Below are 20,816 nucleotides of genomic sequence, written 5' to 3' on the forward strand. Positions count from 1 at the left end.
GAGGTTCGGCTCGTGGATGCATCTCGGAGTTGAGCAAGGAAGGTAAGAGAGGGCAGAGTGAAACCAATGACCCCAGGCTCCTTTCATGCTCCTCTCTCTCTCTTTCCTTTATTGACACAATCATAAAATGAAACTGTAACTTGTTTTGCCAAAAAAGAAAAGCAAAAAACAAAAGAAAACAAAAGAGGCTGCAGTGAGTTAGGCTGGAGGGCGTGGGGGTTTATAATGAGGCAATGCATTCCCAAGCATTTGTGCAACAGTGCAGCAGATATCTCAATATGACGATCTCTGCATCATATACAAAAGCAGATGTTTTTTTATATATACCAATACATTCTTTTTTGTTATTTTCTGAGTGCCAAGCAGAAAAAAAACACAACAAATGAGTCAGAAATATATGTTTTCACAAGTATTTTTGGTCCAGTTTCTAGTGCAAATATCTTAATACACTTAAAATAAGAGAAAACTAACTTACATGTAACTTCTCAGCAAGATATCTGTGCTTGTTTAAAATAAATAATTCCTTAATGTTGATGAAAAAGTATTAGTTTCATTGGCAGATTATTTCACAAAAACCTAGGAAATATCTTTTTATAAGTAAAATAGTCAATGGAACAAGTACTTTTTCATCAATATGAAGGATTTTTGACTTAAAACAAGCTCATATTTCTTGCTAAAAAGTTAGTTATTTATAAGTTAATTTTGTTGTATTTCAAGTTTGCAATAGAAATTATAGACCAAAACTTTTTGCTAAGATCTGTGTTTTTGCAGTGTTTTAGGGAACTTAAAGGTACTTAAAGGGTTCCTTTAAGCAGATAATTTCTGGAATTTAAAGCATGAAGAGATTTTAAAGATGAAAACAAGGGGAATTAAAGAGTGAAAACTACAGTTTCTGCAGAGTTAAAGTGGTCCACTGAAAGCACGTGTGAGCCCACTACACCACGAGCCCTGCCAGTGCCCACAGCGGCCACAAGGCAAGACATAAACAAGACTGGCCCCGCTGTTTGCATTCCTGGTGTTGGACATTTCAAGGCAGCACTGACAGATGTGTGTAAAAATACACACGGCATAAGTACGGACCGCACAGCTGGAAAATGTCAGGCGGTTTAAAGCTGATGCCGCTGTTTACTACTCCGACTTGAAGTGCATTATCTCTGCCTGCTTTTTCTGCCCGAGGCGAGTCGAGGGGAGATGAAGACGGCTGGACGGGGTCAGGCGTTGTGGAAGAGGCCCCCAGGCTGGGGAAGCTGATCAAAACAAGCTACCTCAAACATCACACACCTGTTAAATCCATCCTTCACAACATCATCAGGTAATTAACACACTTTTACATGCATGAATGCTCCTTTTAAACAAACAAGAAAATTAAAACTTCATTTGAAAATATGCATTTTGTACAACAAAATGATATTTGGGGGAGAAAACGTAATAGACAGGAGGACGTGTTGGTTATTTATCTCAAATGCACATAACATAATATGCTAGAGTTTTCATATGTAGTCAAAGTACAAATCAATAAATACAATATATTACCATCCAATACAGACAACTTAAAAAGGTAATTCCAGAAAAGGAGAATAATAATAATAATAATGATAAATCAAAAACAGTTTTATCTAAAAGGAGCATATCAAGTTACAAATTTAAAAAGAATGAAAAAAAGCCACATAGCTCAAATATTTACTAAAATACAAACAATACATGAAAAAAACACAATAAAAATAAGAACCACATGATCATTGTCTGGATATTTGATTATCTAGGAGCCATACTTCTAAGGATAGAATAGAGTAGAATAGACTACAAGAATGTACTTTATTGAGCCCAAGGGAAAATTGTTTGACAAAATACTCAGTTCAAGGTGTTAAATGTTAGTACGCACAAAGAAAGTTCTATATATATATATATATATATATATATATATATATATATATATATGTGTGTGTGTGTGTGTGTGTGTGTGTGTGTGTGTGTGTGTGTGTGTGTGAACCAGGTTTTTATATCCTTGCGGGGACCTATTTCTGTCTACGTTATGGGGTTGTTGAGACCACTGCTTTTCATGGGGACATTTCTTGGTCGCTATGTGGGGAAATGCTGATTTTGGGTTAGGGGTTAGGTATGTGATGGCTAGGGTCACAATAAGGGTGACGATAAAAGATAGGCTGTGGGAAATTAATGCAAGTCACTGTAAAGTCCTCACAAGTCATGAAAACACTACTGTGTGTGTGATAAGTAATTTAAATATGACTAAATATAAAATAAATAGATTGAAGTCAAGTTTATTTCAGTAACAAGGCAGTTCAAAGTGCTTTATATAATGTGAACATAATACAGTCACCAATTAAGGAACATGCAATAAATATTACATTTTGTCAAATGTCATCAGAAAAATCATGAATACACATCAAATTAATTGATTAATGTTCCATTTATTATGAATCAAAGGTAGTTGTAAACAGGTGAGTTTTTAGCCTTCATTTAATGAAACTCGGTTTTTCGACAGTTTTGCAGTTTTCTGGAAGTTTGTTCCAGATTTGTGGTGCGTAGAAGCTCAATGCTGCTTCTCCATGTTTGGTTCTGTTTGGTTCATAACTAAGCCCAACTTAGGGTGACCAAGAACTTCCTAAATGATAGTTTATAAAGAAGAAAGAACACTTTAAAATAAATTTAAATGCTTTCTCAACTTAAAAATAAAAAGAATTTCAGGTTACTTTGAATTTACTTTCGATTAGAAACCAAAAGTTGTAATAATTAAAAATAAAATCTTTATAGTTATGTTTAAAAATGTACTAATCAACCAGCCAGAGATCATAATTGGCCTTTTTTCACCCTGCTGATTGGCTCCGATTAGTCATAACACTGAAAAATTAAACTTTTTCCTCTACATTCAAACTAAAAACTTCCAATATTTCCAACCTACAGAAAGAACAGCATTTTCTTTTAAGTTTAACAGTGGGACAAGACACTAGCTTGTATAGCTTGCATTTCTATTTTTTGTGGTAAAAAATAAATGAGCTGAAATTTAAGTGTGATTTATTTGTTTTTACTTAAAAATAATGAAACATAAAATTAACGATGACAGAAAAAACTGTTTTTTTTGTTTTATTTGGCAGTTAAAGAAAATGTAGTTAAATTTAACATTTCTACTAAACTAATTATGACCAAAAGTAAAATAATTGTATTACAGTTTATTACTATCCACAGTATTTTTGATATAACCAGCTACTTACTTTCTTTTTAGTTGTCATCCTTGGTTTCTGATGAGAAATATTCACATATAAGTGACATACCAGTGAGGTGAGAAATTTTTTTATCTGGAGAGAAAAACTTTAAAACTAACGCTCAAATTATAAGCAGGAAAAAGAGATTGAATAAAGTAATGTGTTTGCTGATTGCATAGCGGAAGTCTGCGTGTTTGGGGACAATTATTCCAGAACGATTGTTGTTGCTTTTGCTCCGATGCTTTTTGACAGTTGATATGATCCGTAACCGTGGCTACAAGGTATTATTTTTACAACTGGGAGCAGCTGATTAGCATCTCAAAAGCTTAAATACCTGAACTGAGAGCAGCGAGAGAGAGGAGGAAGTTCATACCATCTCTTACATTCATCGTAATTCCTCTTCATGAGAATGTCTTGGGACAGTAGTGTCTTCAGTCAGAGGCTTCTTGAAATTCACTTTAATGCAGACTGCTACAGGAGATCTTTCCTACAGTCATTGGCAGGAAAGATCAATATGTTTTAACTCATATTAATTTGCACTAATATGAGTTATAACAACATTTCAATAAAGTATTTCTGAGTTTGAATTTGAAATGGGACCAATCAGATCCCCTACTGCTCGGCCTTCTAACCACACAGCCAGACAGACATTTAAACCAAAGTGGCAAAAACAAAAGAGGTGGATTAGCAGTGCTACCCAACAACTAATGGCATCATCCCGGACATGTTACTCTTCAGTCAGAAGCTTCTTTAGATTCACTGCTACACTGACTGCTATTGGAGATCGTTCCAGATGACTATTTGGGGATACCTGTTTGAGTTAGGACAACATTTAATTACCCTTTGAGATTATTAAAGTATTTTTTAATTGAATTAAAAGATGTGAGACATTATTTTTGATAGTGTAATTTATTAAAACAATTTGTTTGTGTATTTCAATTGTATCAAAAACATTTAAAAAACAAATAAGAGGTTTAAATCAGCCGCATGGTGACACAATAATGCTCAAGTCATAACAGTTTGATCGAAAATAAAAATGTGCTTAAATAAGTTAAAATCAATGAAGAGAAACCACTATTTCCATAAAATCATGAAATATCAGGAAGTTATCCTTCCTGATTTTGGTTGTTTCAAAAATCAAGTTCAAACCACTGGAAGTGGGGATGGAAATAATCTGGATCTCTTAAGGTTTTCTGTGTAGATAAATAAAGTAAACAAACATCTTTCATCTGTAGTGGTTTTCCACCTGCATCCAAACCACCGACTTCATGAACTTCACTGTCACAATAAGCAATAAATAAATTAATCGCATGATAAATTAAGACAGGCTCATTAATTTCCAATTGCATGTTTCTATCTCTCTACCAAAAACTGGATGATAAAACTCTTCAGTCTGGTGCTTTGGGCTCAACTAGCTCCATCTTTTGAAGGACACTTTTGTTTACAGAGATTCCATAATTCAGTTTATTAGTTGTTTCTGTTGTTTTGTTTATTTATTTTGAATATTTAAAATGTCTTCCTTTTCCGCTGTTATACACACATTAGATTTTAAAGCTTGTTGATCTTCCAATGTTAATTATTGTATTATTATGTCATTGTTACCATTTATATTACTTCAAAATTATCTCAAAACGACAATATTATTATTTATCGCAATAACTTCTGGGACAATTTATCATCCAGCAAAATTTGTCATGGTGACAGGCCTAGTGATGCATCAACAAACATTCAGCCTTGTTGAATGCAACCCTAGCTGGTAACATATTGCTGCAGCATCTGAGTTTCATGTAAGGCTGGGGCTGTAGGGTGAACAATCATGTGATTTGCTGGAAGAACCCCCCCACCTCTCCACCCACCCTCCACCCTCGCAGGCCTGCCCCTGACTGGCCTCTGCTAAGGCTGTATTTCCAGGAAAAGGGGCCTACAGGACCGGACCGGCTGTGAGGCCTAGGCAGGGAGACATTGGCTCATTGAGAAAAACAAAAACAGAGAGGGGCGGTGGGAACTCTTACATAACCCGGCCTCCATGACGGGCAGCCACAGAGACACAGAGAGGGTACAAGAGAAAGAGAAGTTCCTCGTCTCGATGCGAGGAGGAAAACCTGTCCGTCCACCTTCCCTTGTAAAGACAGAATCCCTTCGAGGCTGGAATTCAGCTCAATGTTGCTCAATGTTTGCTGCTCCTCTGCAGCATTTGTGCAACAGCAGCACCTCTGGAAAAAACCCCAAATATAACAGCCGCTGCCTGCTACGTTGGACAAAGAAGAGCCACCGCTTCTGTCACAACACACAAACATGCCCTTTAATCCCCTGGGTTGGTTGTAAACTGTGTTTAGATGTCAATGGCATCTCCCTGTGGTGCTCTGCACTGCCTCCTTGTGGGCAAAAACGGAAACAACTCTGAAAGTCTACAAAAATATTCCCTCAAGAAGATATTTAAATGTAAATATCTTATTTTTAATACCACTCGACTTCCAGGGCACCATTTAAAAACACAGTATGTAACTTTTATTAAAAAAAAGTTTTCAACATATTTATTAAAACTGTTGTGACAGTATAACATAAGAGAAATAATAGGTGAAAAAGATCAATCTCCTCCACCTTTTCCCTGAGCTACTATTGCAGTTTGAAGAAATGTACCAAAAACAACCAATCAGAAACAGGAGGAGTGTCTTAGCACTGTCAATCAACCTCAAGTAGTCGCTGCTAAATGAGCTGATGGTGGAGAAACAACTCAGGTAAGCTGTTTATCTGCCAGCTATGCTAACTAGCCTTAGCATTCACAACAGGCTATGCTAGCTGCAGCACAGCAGAAACCAAAGGTGGCAGAAAGAGGTATGACTGACCTTGCTAAGATCCGCTTCCTGGCTCTGATTGGTTGTTTATATTTAGCAATGGGAGAAGACATAGGTTATCTGCCTTATTACTGCCACAACATGGTGGCACTTTTAACAAATATGTAAAAAAATATATTTATATTTTGTTTTATAAAAGTTGCGTACTGCACCTTTAATGAACGCAACATCTCGTTGATTTTCCTGTTTGTTCATCAGATTAAAATGGAACACAGGCAGCAAGATTCTCCACTAAAACCTTCAAGTTATTATAATATTCTTCTTTTTTAAAGAATGAAGTGAATAACACTGTTCCTCTTGCTAGAATGCAGAATGTGCTGAAAAACATCAAACTCTGTTGTTTTCCAAATTTTGTCATTTTTCAACCACAAATGTTTTTTATTCATATTTTATGTTACACTGCAAAAACAGAAAGTATTACCAAATATTTGTATCCAGTTTCTAGTGCAAATATATTATTACACTTGAAAAAAGGCAAAACTAACTTGCAAATAACTTTTCAGCAAGAAATAGAAGATTGTGTTAAGCAAATAAGTCCTTAATATAGATGGAAAAAGTATGAGATTAATTGCAGAATGTTCCACTTATAATACAGGAAATATGTGTTGTTATAAGTGAAATATGCTGCGAGTGCCAATATTAAGGAATTATTGATTTAAAACAAGCTCCTATATCTTGCTGAAAAGCTACAAGTTAGTTTTGTCTTATTTCAAGTGAACTAAGATATTTGTTCTAAAAACTGGAAAAAATACTTGGAAAGATTTTGTGTTTTTCAGAAATGCAAAGTGAAAGGGAAATTATGCATAGTTTTTTAAAATTTTTGTTTAAAATCTGAAAAGTGTTATGTGCACAAGTATTCCTCTTTTACAATGGCTGCCATCTTTTAAGATGCTTCTGTTTCCTGTGATTGAAGCATTTTTCTGCTGCATTTTGTTTTTGTGCGGTTTGGAGTTTCTATAAATCGTGTTTACAGCGCGTTTTAGCATTTGCTCCAGTCGATAACCATATCCTTTTTACCTGATTCAAATTCCTGACAACTAATTTCCTCCTAAAGTTGCTAGTAAAGTCATATCATATCAAATTGTCATCCTGATTTATATAAATCCAGCTGTTCTTTGAAGCCCTTAGAGGTTTAATATTGAAATAAATAAAGTACAAATAAACATGTTTTAGAATGGATCTGACTGTAATCCAACTGAGAATATTCCTCTAGATTTAAAAGTGGATCTTAACAGTTGCCATTTTGAAATAACTTTCCTTCAACTTCACAATACAGGCCCAGTTTGCATAAAATCTGAATGAATACATTGAAGTTTTAGGTTGTAATGTGACAAAATGTGGAGAAGTTCAAAAAGTTGAGATTAATTTTGGAAAGTGCTGTATACATGCAACATAGTGAGTGTTAGCGACGCGCTAGCACAACATGCTAAGGTGTCCTGTGTCCATGCTCTGTTTTCCACTGAAAAACTTAAAAACTGACTCTCCTTCAGCTTTCTAACATGTCACAATGAAGATAAAAACAACATGAAACAGATTATACATTACAGATTATTAAAAATACTTTAGCACCATCCAACCGGTCAGAGTCGGACCCGGTTCTGGGTTGACCGATGATCCAGTTTAAGCTACGCTTGGCTCAGGTGTCAAACTCCGGCTGCTCCTGTATCAGGATGGTCGAGTCGTTTTCTCTCCTGGAGCTCGGATCCAGCCAGGACACGCCCAGCGCTATCAGACACAGCCACACCTGCAGCACAGCGACACACACAGGTCAAAGGTCAGATCAGTCAAATGAGGAAAGGATGAAATGTTTTCGCTGGTTTGTTGGGATTATTTAAATATTCTGCCACACGCTCTTGAAAAAAGATCCAAAATCAGATGAATCTGAAGAAACTCGTCTCACTGAGTTTAAGTTCACTTTAAATAAATGTATCACTGGACTTATTTTTGTTTTTTAGTTTATCTTTTTATTACATTTTTACAGTTTGAACTCACTGAACTTCTCATGTGACTGTTTTATGATGCTGTGATAAAAAAAAAAATCTAAAAAACATTATATACTTACTCATCAAAAGCACATAAAAATATAAATATCTACAGCAAACACAAATATCTATCTATCTATCTATCTATCTAAATAATAATCTTTCAACTGCATATATAAAATGTATATATCAAGTGGAATTTCACTGCAAAGCTCCAGCAATAATAAATAAATAAAATAATAAATATAAACATGAAAACTAGTTAAAATAAATACGTAAACAGATAATTAATAAAAAGTATCAATATAAATGTATACAACAAATACAAATATATATAAGAAAATTATATATATATATATATATATATATATATATATATATATATATATATATATATATATATATTTGCTGTAAATGTTTCTATGCAAAAAAAAATTTTCTCGACATTAAATAATTTTAGTTATTTACAGAACCTCAATGACATAGAAACATTAATAACTACTAAAAAGAAATAGAAAAGATATTTGAATTTGAAAATAAAAAAAAGATTTTAAAGTTGATTAACACAAAATAATTGTTTTTGACTGAATTAAATGTGCTTTCTTGATGCAAAACAACTAAAACAAATTTTATTGCTAACAATATGAATCAATTTATCTCTGAAGGTTGATCAGAATACTTAAAATATTCTGAATTAACGTTTTATAGTTGCAGAAAGGTCAGAGTCAAGCTGATCTCACCAAGTAGCCCACGAACGTGAGGTACGCCAGGGAGAGGAAGGCAGCAAGGACGTAGAGCCACACGCTGTTCAGCGCCGTCACGTACACCACCACGAAGTACATGTTGATGGCGCACACGCACAGGATCACCAGACCGCCCATGATCTTAAACGTCCTGCAGAGAGACGCGCGTGCTGAGCAGGAAGTGGAGCAGGAAGTGATTCAACGGCGGCGGTACCAGTCCACTTACAGCCCGTTGGCGAAGTCGTTCATCAGAGACGGCAGACTGGTGAAGGTGAGGATCGGGATGAGGGCGAACGGCAGCTGGGAGAGAAGAAATCTGGAGTGAGTGTTTGTTAGTTTACATCAGGGGGGTTCAAAGTGTGGTCAGAGGGCCATTTGAGGCTCGTGAATGAATTTCACCCCTGACAATAAAACAAAACCCTGGTTGCAGTGTTAGTTTCATGTAGTTTGTTTCTTTCCTCAAGTGGATGCAGGTGAGGCAGTTTGAGTCTCACCTGCATGCTCTGGAGCACGTTGAGGAAGTCGTTCATGCCCGTAAGGTGCTGCACGTCTTTAAAAATGGCCACCAGCAGCGTGGGAGTGATGGCGAGGGAGCGGGTCAGCAAAACCCGAGCAAAACGCGACCAACGCAGGTTCAGGAAGCCCTGAGAAACAGGAATCACCCAGCAGCTTCAGATGGTAAATTACTCACAAGATTACTGAAGCAAATTATAAAATAACTTTCATAAACAACAGAAAAACAGAAATAACAAATAACATGAATTAAGTGAAACAAAGTTGCCTTCAAAAAAAGGTCAACTTTAGACCAAAACACAAGACTGAAGACTTTTAACATCCGATTTTTGGTAGAAAGAGAGAGAAAAAAGAAAAACGATAAATCATGCAAATGGAAATTATTGAGTTCGTCTTCATTTATCATGTGATTAATTTATTTATTGATTATTGGCTCAGCCAAGCATCTGATCTTGTAGCTCCAACTGACCTCCATGACAAACTGGCCAGAGTATGTTCCAGTCATGGTGGAGCTCTGACCGGCTGCAAGAATCCCGACGGCCCATATGTAGAGCGCCGCAGGCCCGAAGAAGCAGCCCAGAACCACTCCCTGTTACGATGAAACCAAACCGTCACACAAACTGACACAACTCACCACACAGGACCCGGTTCACTGAAAAAATGACAAACGAACCCCTTTAAAAATGTCAACCTCCAGAGTTTTGTTGTCCAGAGGGAAGAGGTTGGAGTGAGGAATGCTCGACTGGTTGCAGACGTTATTCTGAAACCAAACAACGAAAACATTCCAGAGAACATCTGGATATGAAGCAGCTGTTGTACGATGAGAACATCTGCAGGAATACTCACCACCTCGATGTTTGAGCGCTGGTAGAACGCCTCAGCAAAGACGGCAACCACAAACACGTTGATGAGGAACGAGACAAACAGAGCAATGGCCGACTCGATGAAGAAGTACTTGTTAGCCTCTTTTATTTCTTTCTTCTTCGAGCGATCCACTTCCCGAGACTTTAAAGCAGATATGGAGACTCACTAGCTGCGTTTCTATCACAAATGTGCGCAAAACTGTCAATATTCATAGGAAAAAATGCAATTTTGCAATTGCGGTGTTTCCATTAAATAAGAACGCAATTAAAATCCAATGTGCATGACAGAGTATCAAGGCTGTTGTAAAAATTGTTTCATTTTTCAAAACTGCAATGGAATTTTTTTTTTTGCATCACACAATTCACATAATCAACAACCTACGGAGCCCCTAAGGGGACATGGAGAAAAAAAAAAAAGGAAAGAAATCCCGACTTATTATCGCGAGATCCCGAGAAACTAAGTCGAGATCTCGAGATCCCGACTTATTATCGCGAGATCCCGACTTATTATCGCGAGATCCCGACTTATTATCGCGAGATCCCGACTTATTATCTCGAGATCCCGAGAAAATAAGTCGGGATCTCGAGATCTCGAGATAATAAGTCGGGATCTCGAGATCTTGACTTAGTTTCTCGGGATCTCGAGATAATAAGTCGGGATCTCGAGATAATAAGTCGGGATCTCGAGATCTTGACTTAGTTTCTCGAGATCTCGAGATAATAAGTCGGGATCTCGAGATAATAAGTCGGGATCTCGCGATAATAAGTCGGGATCTCGCGATAATAAGTCGGGATCTCGAGATCTCGACTTAGTTTCTCGGGATCTCGCGATAATAAGTCGGGATTTCTTTCCTTTTTTTTTTTTCTCCACGTCCCCTTAGGGGCTCCGTAACAACCAGATGTTTCCACTGGCGCAATTCATGTGTCTGACGGCGTATCAGGAAGTAAGTAGAAAAACAAAAGTACGTTTCAGAGAAAAAACTTATAAAATTGTGAGATTCCTCCCAGAAATTTTCTCGAAAAAAAAAGAAACTCAGAAATTTCCAAGTTTAAAAAATCAAAAGAATTGCGAGAAAACACCTAGAAATTCTGAGATTAATATAAATCAATAAAATAAAGTTTATTTGTATTGCCCCTTTCAGCAACATGGCAGTTGAACATCATAAAAACACAGAAATACAAAGTCATAGAGGAACCACACAGTCAACAATTGAGAAAACAATGAAACATTACATTTGGTCATTTATTAAGGTTTGAAAATATCAGATATTTTCAAAGAAAAAAATCTCAGAGTTTCTTCTAAAAAATTCTGAGAATAATCCCAGAATTTTTGAATTTTTTCTTGTAAACTTACTCCTCCAGTTTTTTTCTATCTACAACGACCGTAATACTCTGTCGCACACATGAATATGTTTGTTCACGTATTAAGTCATTAAAGACAAGCTGTCTCCACCTTCATCCTCCACCTACTTCCTGTCATCTTCTTTGTGGTTTGCACCAATGGAAACATCTGGTTGTTGATCATGTGATTTGTGTGATGCAAAGAAAGTGTTTCCGTTGCAGTTTTACAAAATAAACCAATTTCATCGTAATGCCAAAACTTTTTATCAAAACACACAACAATTGGCATCTTTCCATTTATTTTTTAAATGTCAAATTGTGCCATTATGTGGTCTATGGAAACACAGCTGGTGTTTACAGGTTTCGTTTCGCTTTACTTTAGCCGGTGTCTGACCTTCACCAGAGCGGAGTGGAGGTAAATGTTGTGAGGCATGATGACGGCGCCCACCACGCCGACGGCCTGGGTGAGCTGAATCGGCCCGCAGCCTTCGCAGTACGGCACAAACATCCCCTTCAGCAGCTGGCCTTGGTCAGGAGCCACCATCACGTACTGCAACACAGCAGCTGCATCAACTTTACAGGTGTAGGCAAATACTTCTGATGTTTACATTAGCAGAACGGCATAATCAGGCATAAAATGGTGAAAAAAAATCAGAAGAATGAGGCAGATTAGTGGTAATGATGCTGATGTTGAGTCGTTGACAGTGACAGAAAATTCTTTAGGAAACTATAATGTAAACAATGGAGTCCCACGAGACACAATTTCAGATCCCAGAATTTTGTAACCCATATGAAATGCAGACACACAGCATTAACGTTCACTTCCACGCTGATGACACACAGTTGCATACGTGATGTGAATAACGGTGTTGAATTAAAGTGTTTTAAATTGTTTTCCAGTTAAAAATAACCTAAAGGGAAACAATCAAACACACAGCTTCAGTTACTTAAACTACAAACTACTGATCAGATCCAAAATCCAGGTGTAGTGATGGACTCCGAACCTTCAGAGTCACATAAAGACAGTTACCAAGTCGGCCTTCTGTCACCTGAAGAACATTTCCAGGATTAAAAGACTCATGTCTCTGTAAGATCTAGAGAAACTCACATTCTCACAAATCAAAATCTCTTATTCAAGAGATGCCTAATTTATTTGCAGATACGCTTAAAGTTAGTTTTACCTAGTTATTTTTTTGCTTCCTAGATATTGAATCTTACATATTTCCTACCTGAAAATATAGTATTTACATTTTAAAAAATGATTGTCATTAACTGGAATTAGGACTAGTCAGGAAAAAATAGTAAAAATTATTGTACTTGGTGTTGATTGGATGAGAATGATCAAACTTTAAATCCACCAAGATGATGATCAGCTACAGAAAACAAGAAAACTAAACGTATGTTTTGCACATTTAATCCATGGCTCTGTTTGGCTGAAAAAGTGAAAATATCAAAACAAACCAAAGTCCATACCTCGTATCCAAATGTTATGGCCATAATAGTAATAAGCAAACCAAAAAAGGCCTCCAGCCTCCTCAAGCCTGCAGAAAAACACACAGAAAGACTAAATTTACTCTTCCTGTCTGCTGTGTGAAGTGTGTTTCAGAGTCTGAAGACGTTGTGGGACGTACCGTACTTATCCATGAAGAGGAAGAAGAAGGTGTCGATAATGGTGATGAGCACACCGGCCCAGAGCGGGATCCTGTCATCAAAACACACACAGCAATTGAAGAAGCTCAATTTTTATGTTTTAGCGACATGTGATTCTGGATACCAAACGGCCTCAAAGCGGCATCAGCTTCTGGCCAGAGACCCCCTTTGGAAGCCGACAGACAATGCTACAAATGATGTAATGAGAAACATTGAATTTTACATTCTTCCCCTCATTTTATTACATTCCTTTAACATAAATGCTGCCTCATTTCTTCTAATTTTAGTTGGGATAAGAAATTTCCACCACAATCTTCTCTTTTCATTAGAAAATAAGTAATTTTTTTATATTAATCCCATCACATGTTATTTAACCTCATTTTATGCTTCCTATGCCAGCCTGAGGAGCAAAGCAACTTGATAAATTTGACTGGCAGCAAATCAGAAAATGAGAATATGAATAACTTTTTTCTAAATTTCCCTTCAGTGGGACAATATACAGTATTTCTATTTTCCATTTCCATTTTCAGAAAGTTATTTTAACTTAGGTTGCTGAAAAAACAAATTCCCAAATCCCAAAAATTGGATGTGTAAATATGTATAACAACAGATGAGACAATTGGGGTAGGATTTAATAAGCTTTGTCTTCTTCATACTCATTTCTGGACTGGATAAGGAAGTTTTGTTTTTGTTTTTATGTTTAATTATTATCATGATGCATGTATTTTTTTTGTTTCCTTATTTTTTCTCTCACATTTTAGTTGTTCAAAATAAATAAAGACTTCATTTCTTTTCTTAAAAAATAAATAAATGTATGACATAAAGATTAATTTTTCTCCCTTCTGGCACCCTCTGGCCGCCCCACTTTGAAAAACACTGCCACACCTGTGATTGGACAGCAGGTTGAAGGCGATGGCGCAGCCGATGACCTCCTGCATGTCGGAGCCGATGATCGCCAGCTCCACCATCAGCCACAGCAGGATTCTGGGCACCTTCATGGAAAACATGGAGAAGTCAGCAAGTGCACTTGAATTATGCATTGCAGGCAGAAAATATGAAGGAAACAATCATATTCATGATTTACAACGGCCCAGTCAAAGTCCAAACCTAAATCCAGCCCAGAACATGTGGCAAACCTCATGCGGTACTTCCTACGTTTGGAGCAGTCTCCAGTCTGCTTGGCATTCACACATGCATTCGAAACGCAGCAGAGTTCACTTTAAACGAACGGAGACAAGGTTTGAAGACGGACCAGAGCTACGAACTTTCTAGGCAAGCGAACTGGAGATGGACTGAAGTGGACTAAACTGGGCTGGTGTGAATGTGCCCTCAAAAAGAGTTTTACAGGTTTACTTTATTAAAAGAAATGCTACAATTTTTAGATTTCGATTGGAAAAAATTGAACAAAATTCAGTGAGTCATGTCACTCTTTCTATGAAAACACTTGCTATACATTTAGCCAAGTTTAATAAATTAATTAAAAGGAGAATTGGGTGCAGCAAAGTCAGCTTTTCAATAAAAGTCACAGGACAGACATTGAAAAACAAAGCAAAAGTCATAGTTTTTGCTTAAACAAATAATTGCCAACTGTAAGATTTTAATTTGATTTTAATGTTTTCACGGTGGGTGTGGTTGTCTCACCGTGGGGTACTGGCGGTTGCAGACTTCAGCCAGGTGCATCCCGGTGACGACGCCGAGCCGCGCCGCCAGCCGCTGCAGCAGCAGGCCGATGATGGTGGCCAGCAGCAACACCCAGAGGAGCTGAAGGAGGAGAAACAGCACCCAAAAATTATACTCAGGTCACAGCAGCTCTACTTCAACATGACTTTACTCATGTAAGAGTAGAAATACTTTATAATTAAATTACTCAAGTAAAAGAAACTTTATACTTATAAGACTAAATAACCAAACAAATTTTCTGTTTTTGCATTTAGAAATTTACATTTTAACAAAATAGTGTCAACTTTCACGTGTTTTCTAAAGGAAGGTACTGTTAATTGTTTTTCATCTGTTTTATTAGAAGTAAAAACTTTGAATTTTGTTTTCTGTTACCTTAAATCCAGCTTTAGCTCCTGACTGCAGGTCAGACTCGATGTTTCCCGGGTCCAGATAGGCAATGCTCATCAGAAACCCGGGCCCGGTGAAGGCCCAGAGTTTACGCAGACTGAACAGTTTCTGTAGGAGAAATACAAGCCGTGAAGTTTAAAAAGTTTTAAATTAAGTAAGCGGGTTGGTTTGGGTTACCTCAGTGTCCTCATCAGGAACAGGGACTCTCTGCTCAAAGTACGTGGTGGGAGCCGGTTCATTGCTGCGGTTCTGCAGGAAAACCGAAGGCGCGGACGATCCCCGGTGAGTGTATGTGGTCTGGATGACGGCTTTCTCCTGGTTTTTAACAGAGTCCTCTGCGGAAACATCAACGCGTTCATCAGAAAATGTATTTAAATGTTAGCAGTTTGTTAAAATGCTAAAACTGACGTGTTATTGAAAACTGATGTTATTTAAAAAACAGGCTGCTAAGATGCTTCAACTACTTCCTGTCTTCTTCTTCTTCGTGGTTTGCGCCCGTGGCAACATCCGGTTGCTGATCATGTGACTCGTGTGATGCGAAAACAGTTTTTCCATTTCAGTTTTGCCTTTTAGCCAATAACATTTTCATTTTCTCACTGAAAAAGGAATTAAATTTATTCTTTATATTGACATTTTACTGTATACCTTATATTGTAAGAAAGGCTTAAATGTGACAAATCAGTAAAATGTGTTGATGTTCTTTATTAGATTAATCATCAGAACAAACGGTTACTACAATAATTGTTAGTTGCAGTCTTTATATAAGCAAGTAAAACTTTGTTTATAAAGCAAATTTCAAATTCCAGAGTCTGAGAACTTTGCGTAAATGCCAACAGCTTGCGTCAATATGTGGAAATGATGCGTCTTAATCATAAATTGAGGATTTGCATTGCTTAAAAGAGAAGATAATCACCTTGTTGGCCTGGCGGATCTGGTTCTGGATCTAGGGGAATGCTGGGCGGCAGAGAGGAGATGTGGATGTTCTCAGCCGGGGGATTTCTACCTGGAAGCAACCCGGTAATTAAACTGGATTTAAATCCAAGAATAAAAATCACTGCACACACAAAACGAAACCCTACACAAACACGGAGCCGTGAGAAAACACTTTTCATCTCAACTGTTCAGACGGGGAGAAAAATATTATTATTTCACCAAAACAACTATAATTTATTTTTATTCCATATTTTTCTTTTCTCCAGAATAAAACCTATTTTTTTTTAACTTTATGCATCTATATAATTCATTCATGTTTTACTAAGGAATAGTGTTGCTCCAAAAATCATGTTGTTTAAATGTATGTAGCCTTTATTTATTGAGATTAAAAATCTCTTTTCAAGAGAGACATGTCTATTAATGCAACATGGTTTGTTGAATTTTGCATTTGCAAAATAAATAAAAAGTCTACATGAAAATATGCAGGATATGGCAAATTAGTCAGTTTATTCATTAGTGTATAAATTTTTTCTTACGCCTGTCACAATTACCTAAAACTGGTCTCAAAACAACAATATTAACATTTATGGCGATAACTTCTGGGAAAATTTATCATCCAGCAAAAGTTATCTGTGACAGGCCTATTGATGATGCTGTTCTGTGATTGTTTTGTATGTTTTAATGCCCAGCACCTATTTTCATTGTGGGACATTTTGGTCTCATTTAAGTGACAATGTCTCTGGAAGCAGGGACTTGTGTGTTTCTGCTTTTACAAGCCATCAAGAAACAATTTAAGGAATTTAAAGAAACTCCATGTTTAAAGGACAAAGGAACTGAGTCTGAACTGGGCAAACAAGATCTCTAATCCCTCCGAGAGAACCGCCTCAAAACATGAACCACATGGAGTATGAATTAGTTGGGTTATCTAAATATTTAGTTTGCTAGATATGTAGCTATCTCAGAGTGTAGCTAAATAACTAGCTAACTAAATATTTAGCTAGCTCAGAGCTAAATATTTACCTTGCTGATAAAATACTACTCTCACCATTCTCTACAGAAATGCTGAAATTAATTCAAACTCGAGGGTTTTTGAGAATCGACGGTTGGTTTGAAGCCAGATTTTAATCTGGACTTTGACTTGGTCAATCCAAAAACATAATTTTCTTTACCAATTCAGAGTGAACTTGACAGGAAGTACGAAATGCTGCAAACTCTGAGAAGTACTCCAGACCACTAGGGGGAGTCTGGAGTAGGTAATATTACCTGTGTAATCGGACTGTAAGTTTGCAAAGTACATGAATCATGACGCAGATTTTCTTTCTTCATTCAACTTTCTTTTTGACTTCCCATTATATATCATTCAATCTTTCCTGAGTGTCTCTTTCCATTTGATTTGCTCCACTCCCCCTACTGGTCTGTAGCACTTTGGAGAAATATCTGGATGTTTAAGTACACTTTATGATCTAAAACATTCAGCAAATATATTTGTATTATAATTACACATAGTTATTTGGAGTTTTGTGTTTTGACATTAGCACCTGTTGGTCACCACAGTCTGATTTAAGAAAACTGACCAGTTTCAGATTTTTATTTATTGATTTTAGATTTAAAAGGGGAAAAAAGATGCCAAATTGACAAGAAAAACAGCTTGCATTTTATTTTTAATAAAGTTAAATAAACCACTTGTTTCCAATGGCAACATTTGACTATTATTATCTGAATTAAACACACAAAGATCATAAGCTGATATTTAAAATTCATATAAGAAACATGTTTTAAAATAGCACAAGTTGTAATTGCATTGGAACTAGACAAAAACACTTAACGTCACGGAGTGAACGCCACACTTTAAACTCTAAAATATAACCCCTTAAATATAACAGATGGACATTTTCTAACGGGAATCCAACATCTCTGATCATTTATTAATACATTCATACTTCAATAATATCAGTTTCTATTACTCTGTTATGTGGGTGTTCATGACTTAAAACCTTTTTGTTGCTTCATGGAGCCATAAAAACACATTTTCTGCACCGGACAGCAAACCGGAGATAATTTAAAAACATTATTACAGGAAACAAGCATGAACTTCGTCACAATCATAATCTATTCCTGTGATAAACGTCTAAAAATAAACTAATGACAGGAAGAAACTCGCCTCGGAAGGTTTCCCGTAAAGCAGAGAAATGTCTGCTCAGTTAAAATCGGGTTGAGTTAAAACTCACCTGAGCGCAGGAAGGAGAACATCTTGAGCTGCGCAAAGTTGCTAATGGGCCATGAGTAGAACCGAGCCGGGAAGCTTCCTCCGGTGAAATGATCGACTCTCTGCCTCGGTGTTCCTCCACGCCTCCCGGTTGTGTCAGAGTCTGCGCGGCGCAGGTAGAGCAGCAGGGGGCTGAGCTCACCTGACAGGTTAAGGAAGGAGGAACTGCCGGAGGGCAAAGGTAAACCGGACGGCCAAACTCTGCGCCAGTTTCTCCTGATTCCTGCCTGTGACCCAGTTTATACTCTGGGCTGATCCTGGATCAGCAAGAGAGAAGATTAACTAAAAAAAAAAACCTTTTGAAATTGATTTTTTTTAAAATCACAATTAAGCTTAAAGAAATAGATTCCGAGTTATTGCACATGATTATAGTTGTTTTTCAAGTTAATTTCTATGTGTATGCAAAAAGTTTTTACTCCTTGACAAAAGTATTCAAACCTACGACGTATTAGGGCCCATTGTAAATAAATAAATAAATAAATAAATAAATGAGGACATTTCCGCCAGAAAATCTCAGAAAGTTTCAAAAGCAGAAAAGCTGCTTGAAAGAAATTTTGATCTTAATATTTTTTGAAAAGTCTTAAAATTAATCTCAGAAGTTTTCTTGAAAAAAAAAAAATTCAACAATTTTTTGAACAGTCAAATAATAATAATAAAATAAAATCAGATCTGAAATTTTCTTTAGAAAACCTGGAAAATTCAGAGTCTGAAAAGTTGCTAGAAAAGACATTTTCTAGAAAAAAAAAAGTATGAATGTGAAGTTGAAAAATGAAGCCTAGGCGTAAATTCAACCAGGGAGACTCTTCAGCCTTCCGGCATCATCGATTACCACGCCTCAGCCAACCAGGACCAGATCATCGCTCTGCTGCAGCCAGTCACCTTGCAAGAGCTCCTTCAAAAGGACAATCAACCTCGGCTCCACCAGCTGCAGCCGTGCTTCCACCCTCCTCCTCCCCTTCTCCACCCTCATCCTGCCAGGCATCTTCCAGGCTCCCTGCAGGCTCCTTCCTCTCAAGGCTCCTTCCTCTCTAAGCTGTGCTCCACCACCAGTGTCTGGGTCCGGGGGAAGACTACCTTGAGCCGATCATCCAAGCTCGCAGCGATTTTCAGCTTGCACGTCTTCTGCCGGTGCCAAATTCTCGGTCCAATAAACCGTCTAACTGCTGTTTTCTCTCTCCGTGTGAGTCTCTACAGATTTAAATTTTCTTGAAATTTTTTTTTTGACAATCTAAGAAATCAAAACAAAACCATTTTAATCAAGAGTGGAAAATTTTTGTATTTCTAAAATATGCCTCAATAAATAAAGGTAAGTCTGATCAAACAATTAGTTTTTTTCCAGAGCAAGTGGGTTTAAAAGAAAATATATTTTATTTATCTTATAAATAAAAATAATTTTAAGTGTATATGTAGTTTTTTATTTATTTTTGGTTGTAATTCAATATTTTTCCATGTTTAATTCATCTTTCTGGCAGCAGAAAAGTTTTTTTCTTTCCTACAGTGGAGTATTCCGCTGCAGCCACTAGGGGGCGACAGACTCCACATGATTCACCCCCATGCATGCGAGCAGCCTTTGTAATTTTATTGTCGCTGCTGCCAAAGTTTTTAAACCAAATAGTTTAGCTTCTGATTAACACAGCGGATTCTTTGTTTCTCCATTTTCTAATCCTTCTGACCTGGTGTTACGTTTCCACACGGCAGACTTGACTCAGGAAAATGGTGCAATAATATTAACATTTGCTCAAGCTACAGAAATCCAGTTTAATTGCCTTTGCTAGACAGAAATTTTAGATTTAAACTGAGAATGACAGCTTCTGCTGCATCATTCAAAAGATGCTACTTAAGTATTTCAGCAGTTTTTTTTTGTTTGTTTGTTTGTTTGTTTTTTTGATTGATTGCCATCCTTACACTTTCAAATCTGAAATTTTCCACGCAAATCTCTGACTTGTAGTTGTTTTTATCTAAAAGTATCAAGAGATAGAATAATTGTAGTAAAATATAACACCTATAATTGTGGAAGCAAAACTGGTCAAAATGCCTGTAAGTAAGAAGCTGAGATGCGTAGAATGGCCACCAGAGGGCAGTGATGGTTTCATATAGGAACCGTAAAATCAGGCAGCTTCTCTCAGCATCCAATCCTCACTTAGAGAAGTCAGAGCTGTTCAGCAGACACAAAGGATGGCTCAGACACATTGGTAAACATAGTAAGGATAGTTTTATTGTGCGCTGCGTGGTACGTGGGCCAGAGTCTTTACAACATGGTGTGAGATGATGAGACGAGTGTGGGTGTCCATTAGTACGTCTGATGTTTTGGCATCATGAAAACTGAAAATGTCAAAACTCCATCAGTTGTCCATTGTGTCTATTAGGCATCTTCTGTGTCTG

At 37.0% G+C, this 20,816-nt stretch overlaps 1 protein-coding gene across 2 annotated transcripts; it reads right to left on the reverse strand.

The window, feature by feature from the left end:
• Positions 1-4,111: 4,111 nt before the first annotated feature.
• LOC106920715 (natural resistance-associated macrophage protein 2-like) lies at positions 4,112-19,502 on the reverse strand. 2 transcript variants are annotated; one of them, XM_014991899.2, is made up of 16 exons: positions 18,397-19,502; positions 16,149-16,238; positions 15,413-15,570; positions 15,221-15,343; positions 14,810-14,929; positions 14,054-14,160; positions 13,150-13,220; positions 12,992-13,059; positions 11,913-12,068; positions 10,161-10,319; positions 9,988-10,074; positions 9,784-9,903; positions 9,296-9,445; positions 9,028-9,101; positions 8,799-8,952; positions 4,112-7,820 (listed from the first exon to the last, which is right to left on the reverse strand). In XM_014991899.2, the coding sequence occupies exons 1-16, from the start codon at positions 18,416-18,418 to the stop codon at positions 7,713-7,715; spliced, it is 1,767 nt and encodes a 588-aa protein (XP_014847385.2). In that variant the 5' UTR covers positions 18,419-19,502; the 3' UTR covers positions 4,112-7,712. The 2 variants fall into 2 exon arrangements, with proteins under 2 accessions (XP_014847385.2, XP_087863212.1); XM_088007086.1 differs by lacking the exon at positions 18,397-19,502 and having other exon boundaries at positions 16,149-16,347.
• Positions 19,503-20,816: the final 1,314 nt, after the last annotated feature.

The sequence above is a fragment of the Poecilia mexicana genome, unplaced genomic scaffold, assembly GCF_051168715.1.
Source record: "Poecilia mexicana isolate PSO_F unplaced genomic scaffold, ASM5116871v1 scaffold_7, whole genome shotgun sequence".
Taxonomy (NCBI): domain Eukaryota; kingdom Metazoa; phylum Chordata; class Actinopteri; order Cyprinodontiformes; family Poeciliidae; genus Poecilia; species Poecilia mexicana.

Coding starts and splice junctions, on each gene's coding strand:
- LOC106920715 (XM_088007086.1), bottom strand. CDS start 16,347: ATGAAAAGTGTTTTCTCACGGCTCCGTGTTTGTGTAGGGTTTCGTTTT. Junction 10,320..11,912: donor TCCACTCCGCTCTGGTGAAG/GTCAGACACCGG, acceptor TCTGCTTTAAAG/TCTCGGGAAGTGGATCGCTC. Junction 9,102..9,295: donor ACGTGCTCCAGAGCATGCAG/GTGAGACTCAAA, acceptor CTTCTCTCCCAG/CTGCCGTTCGCCCTCATCCC.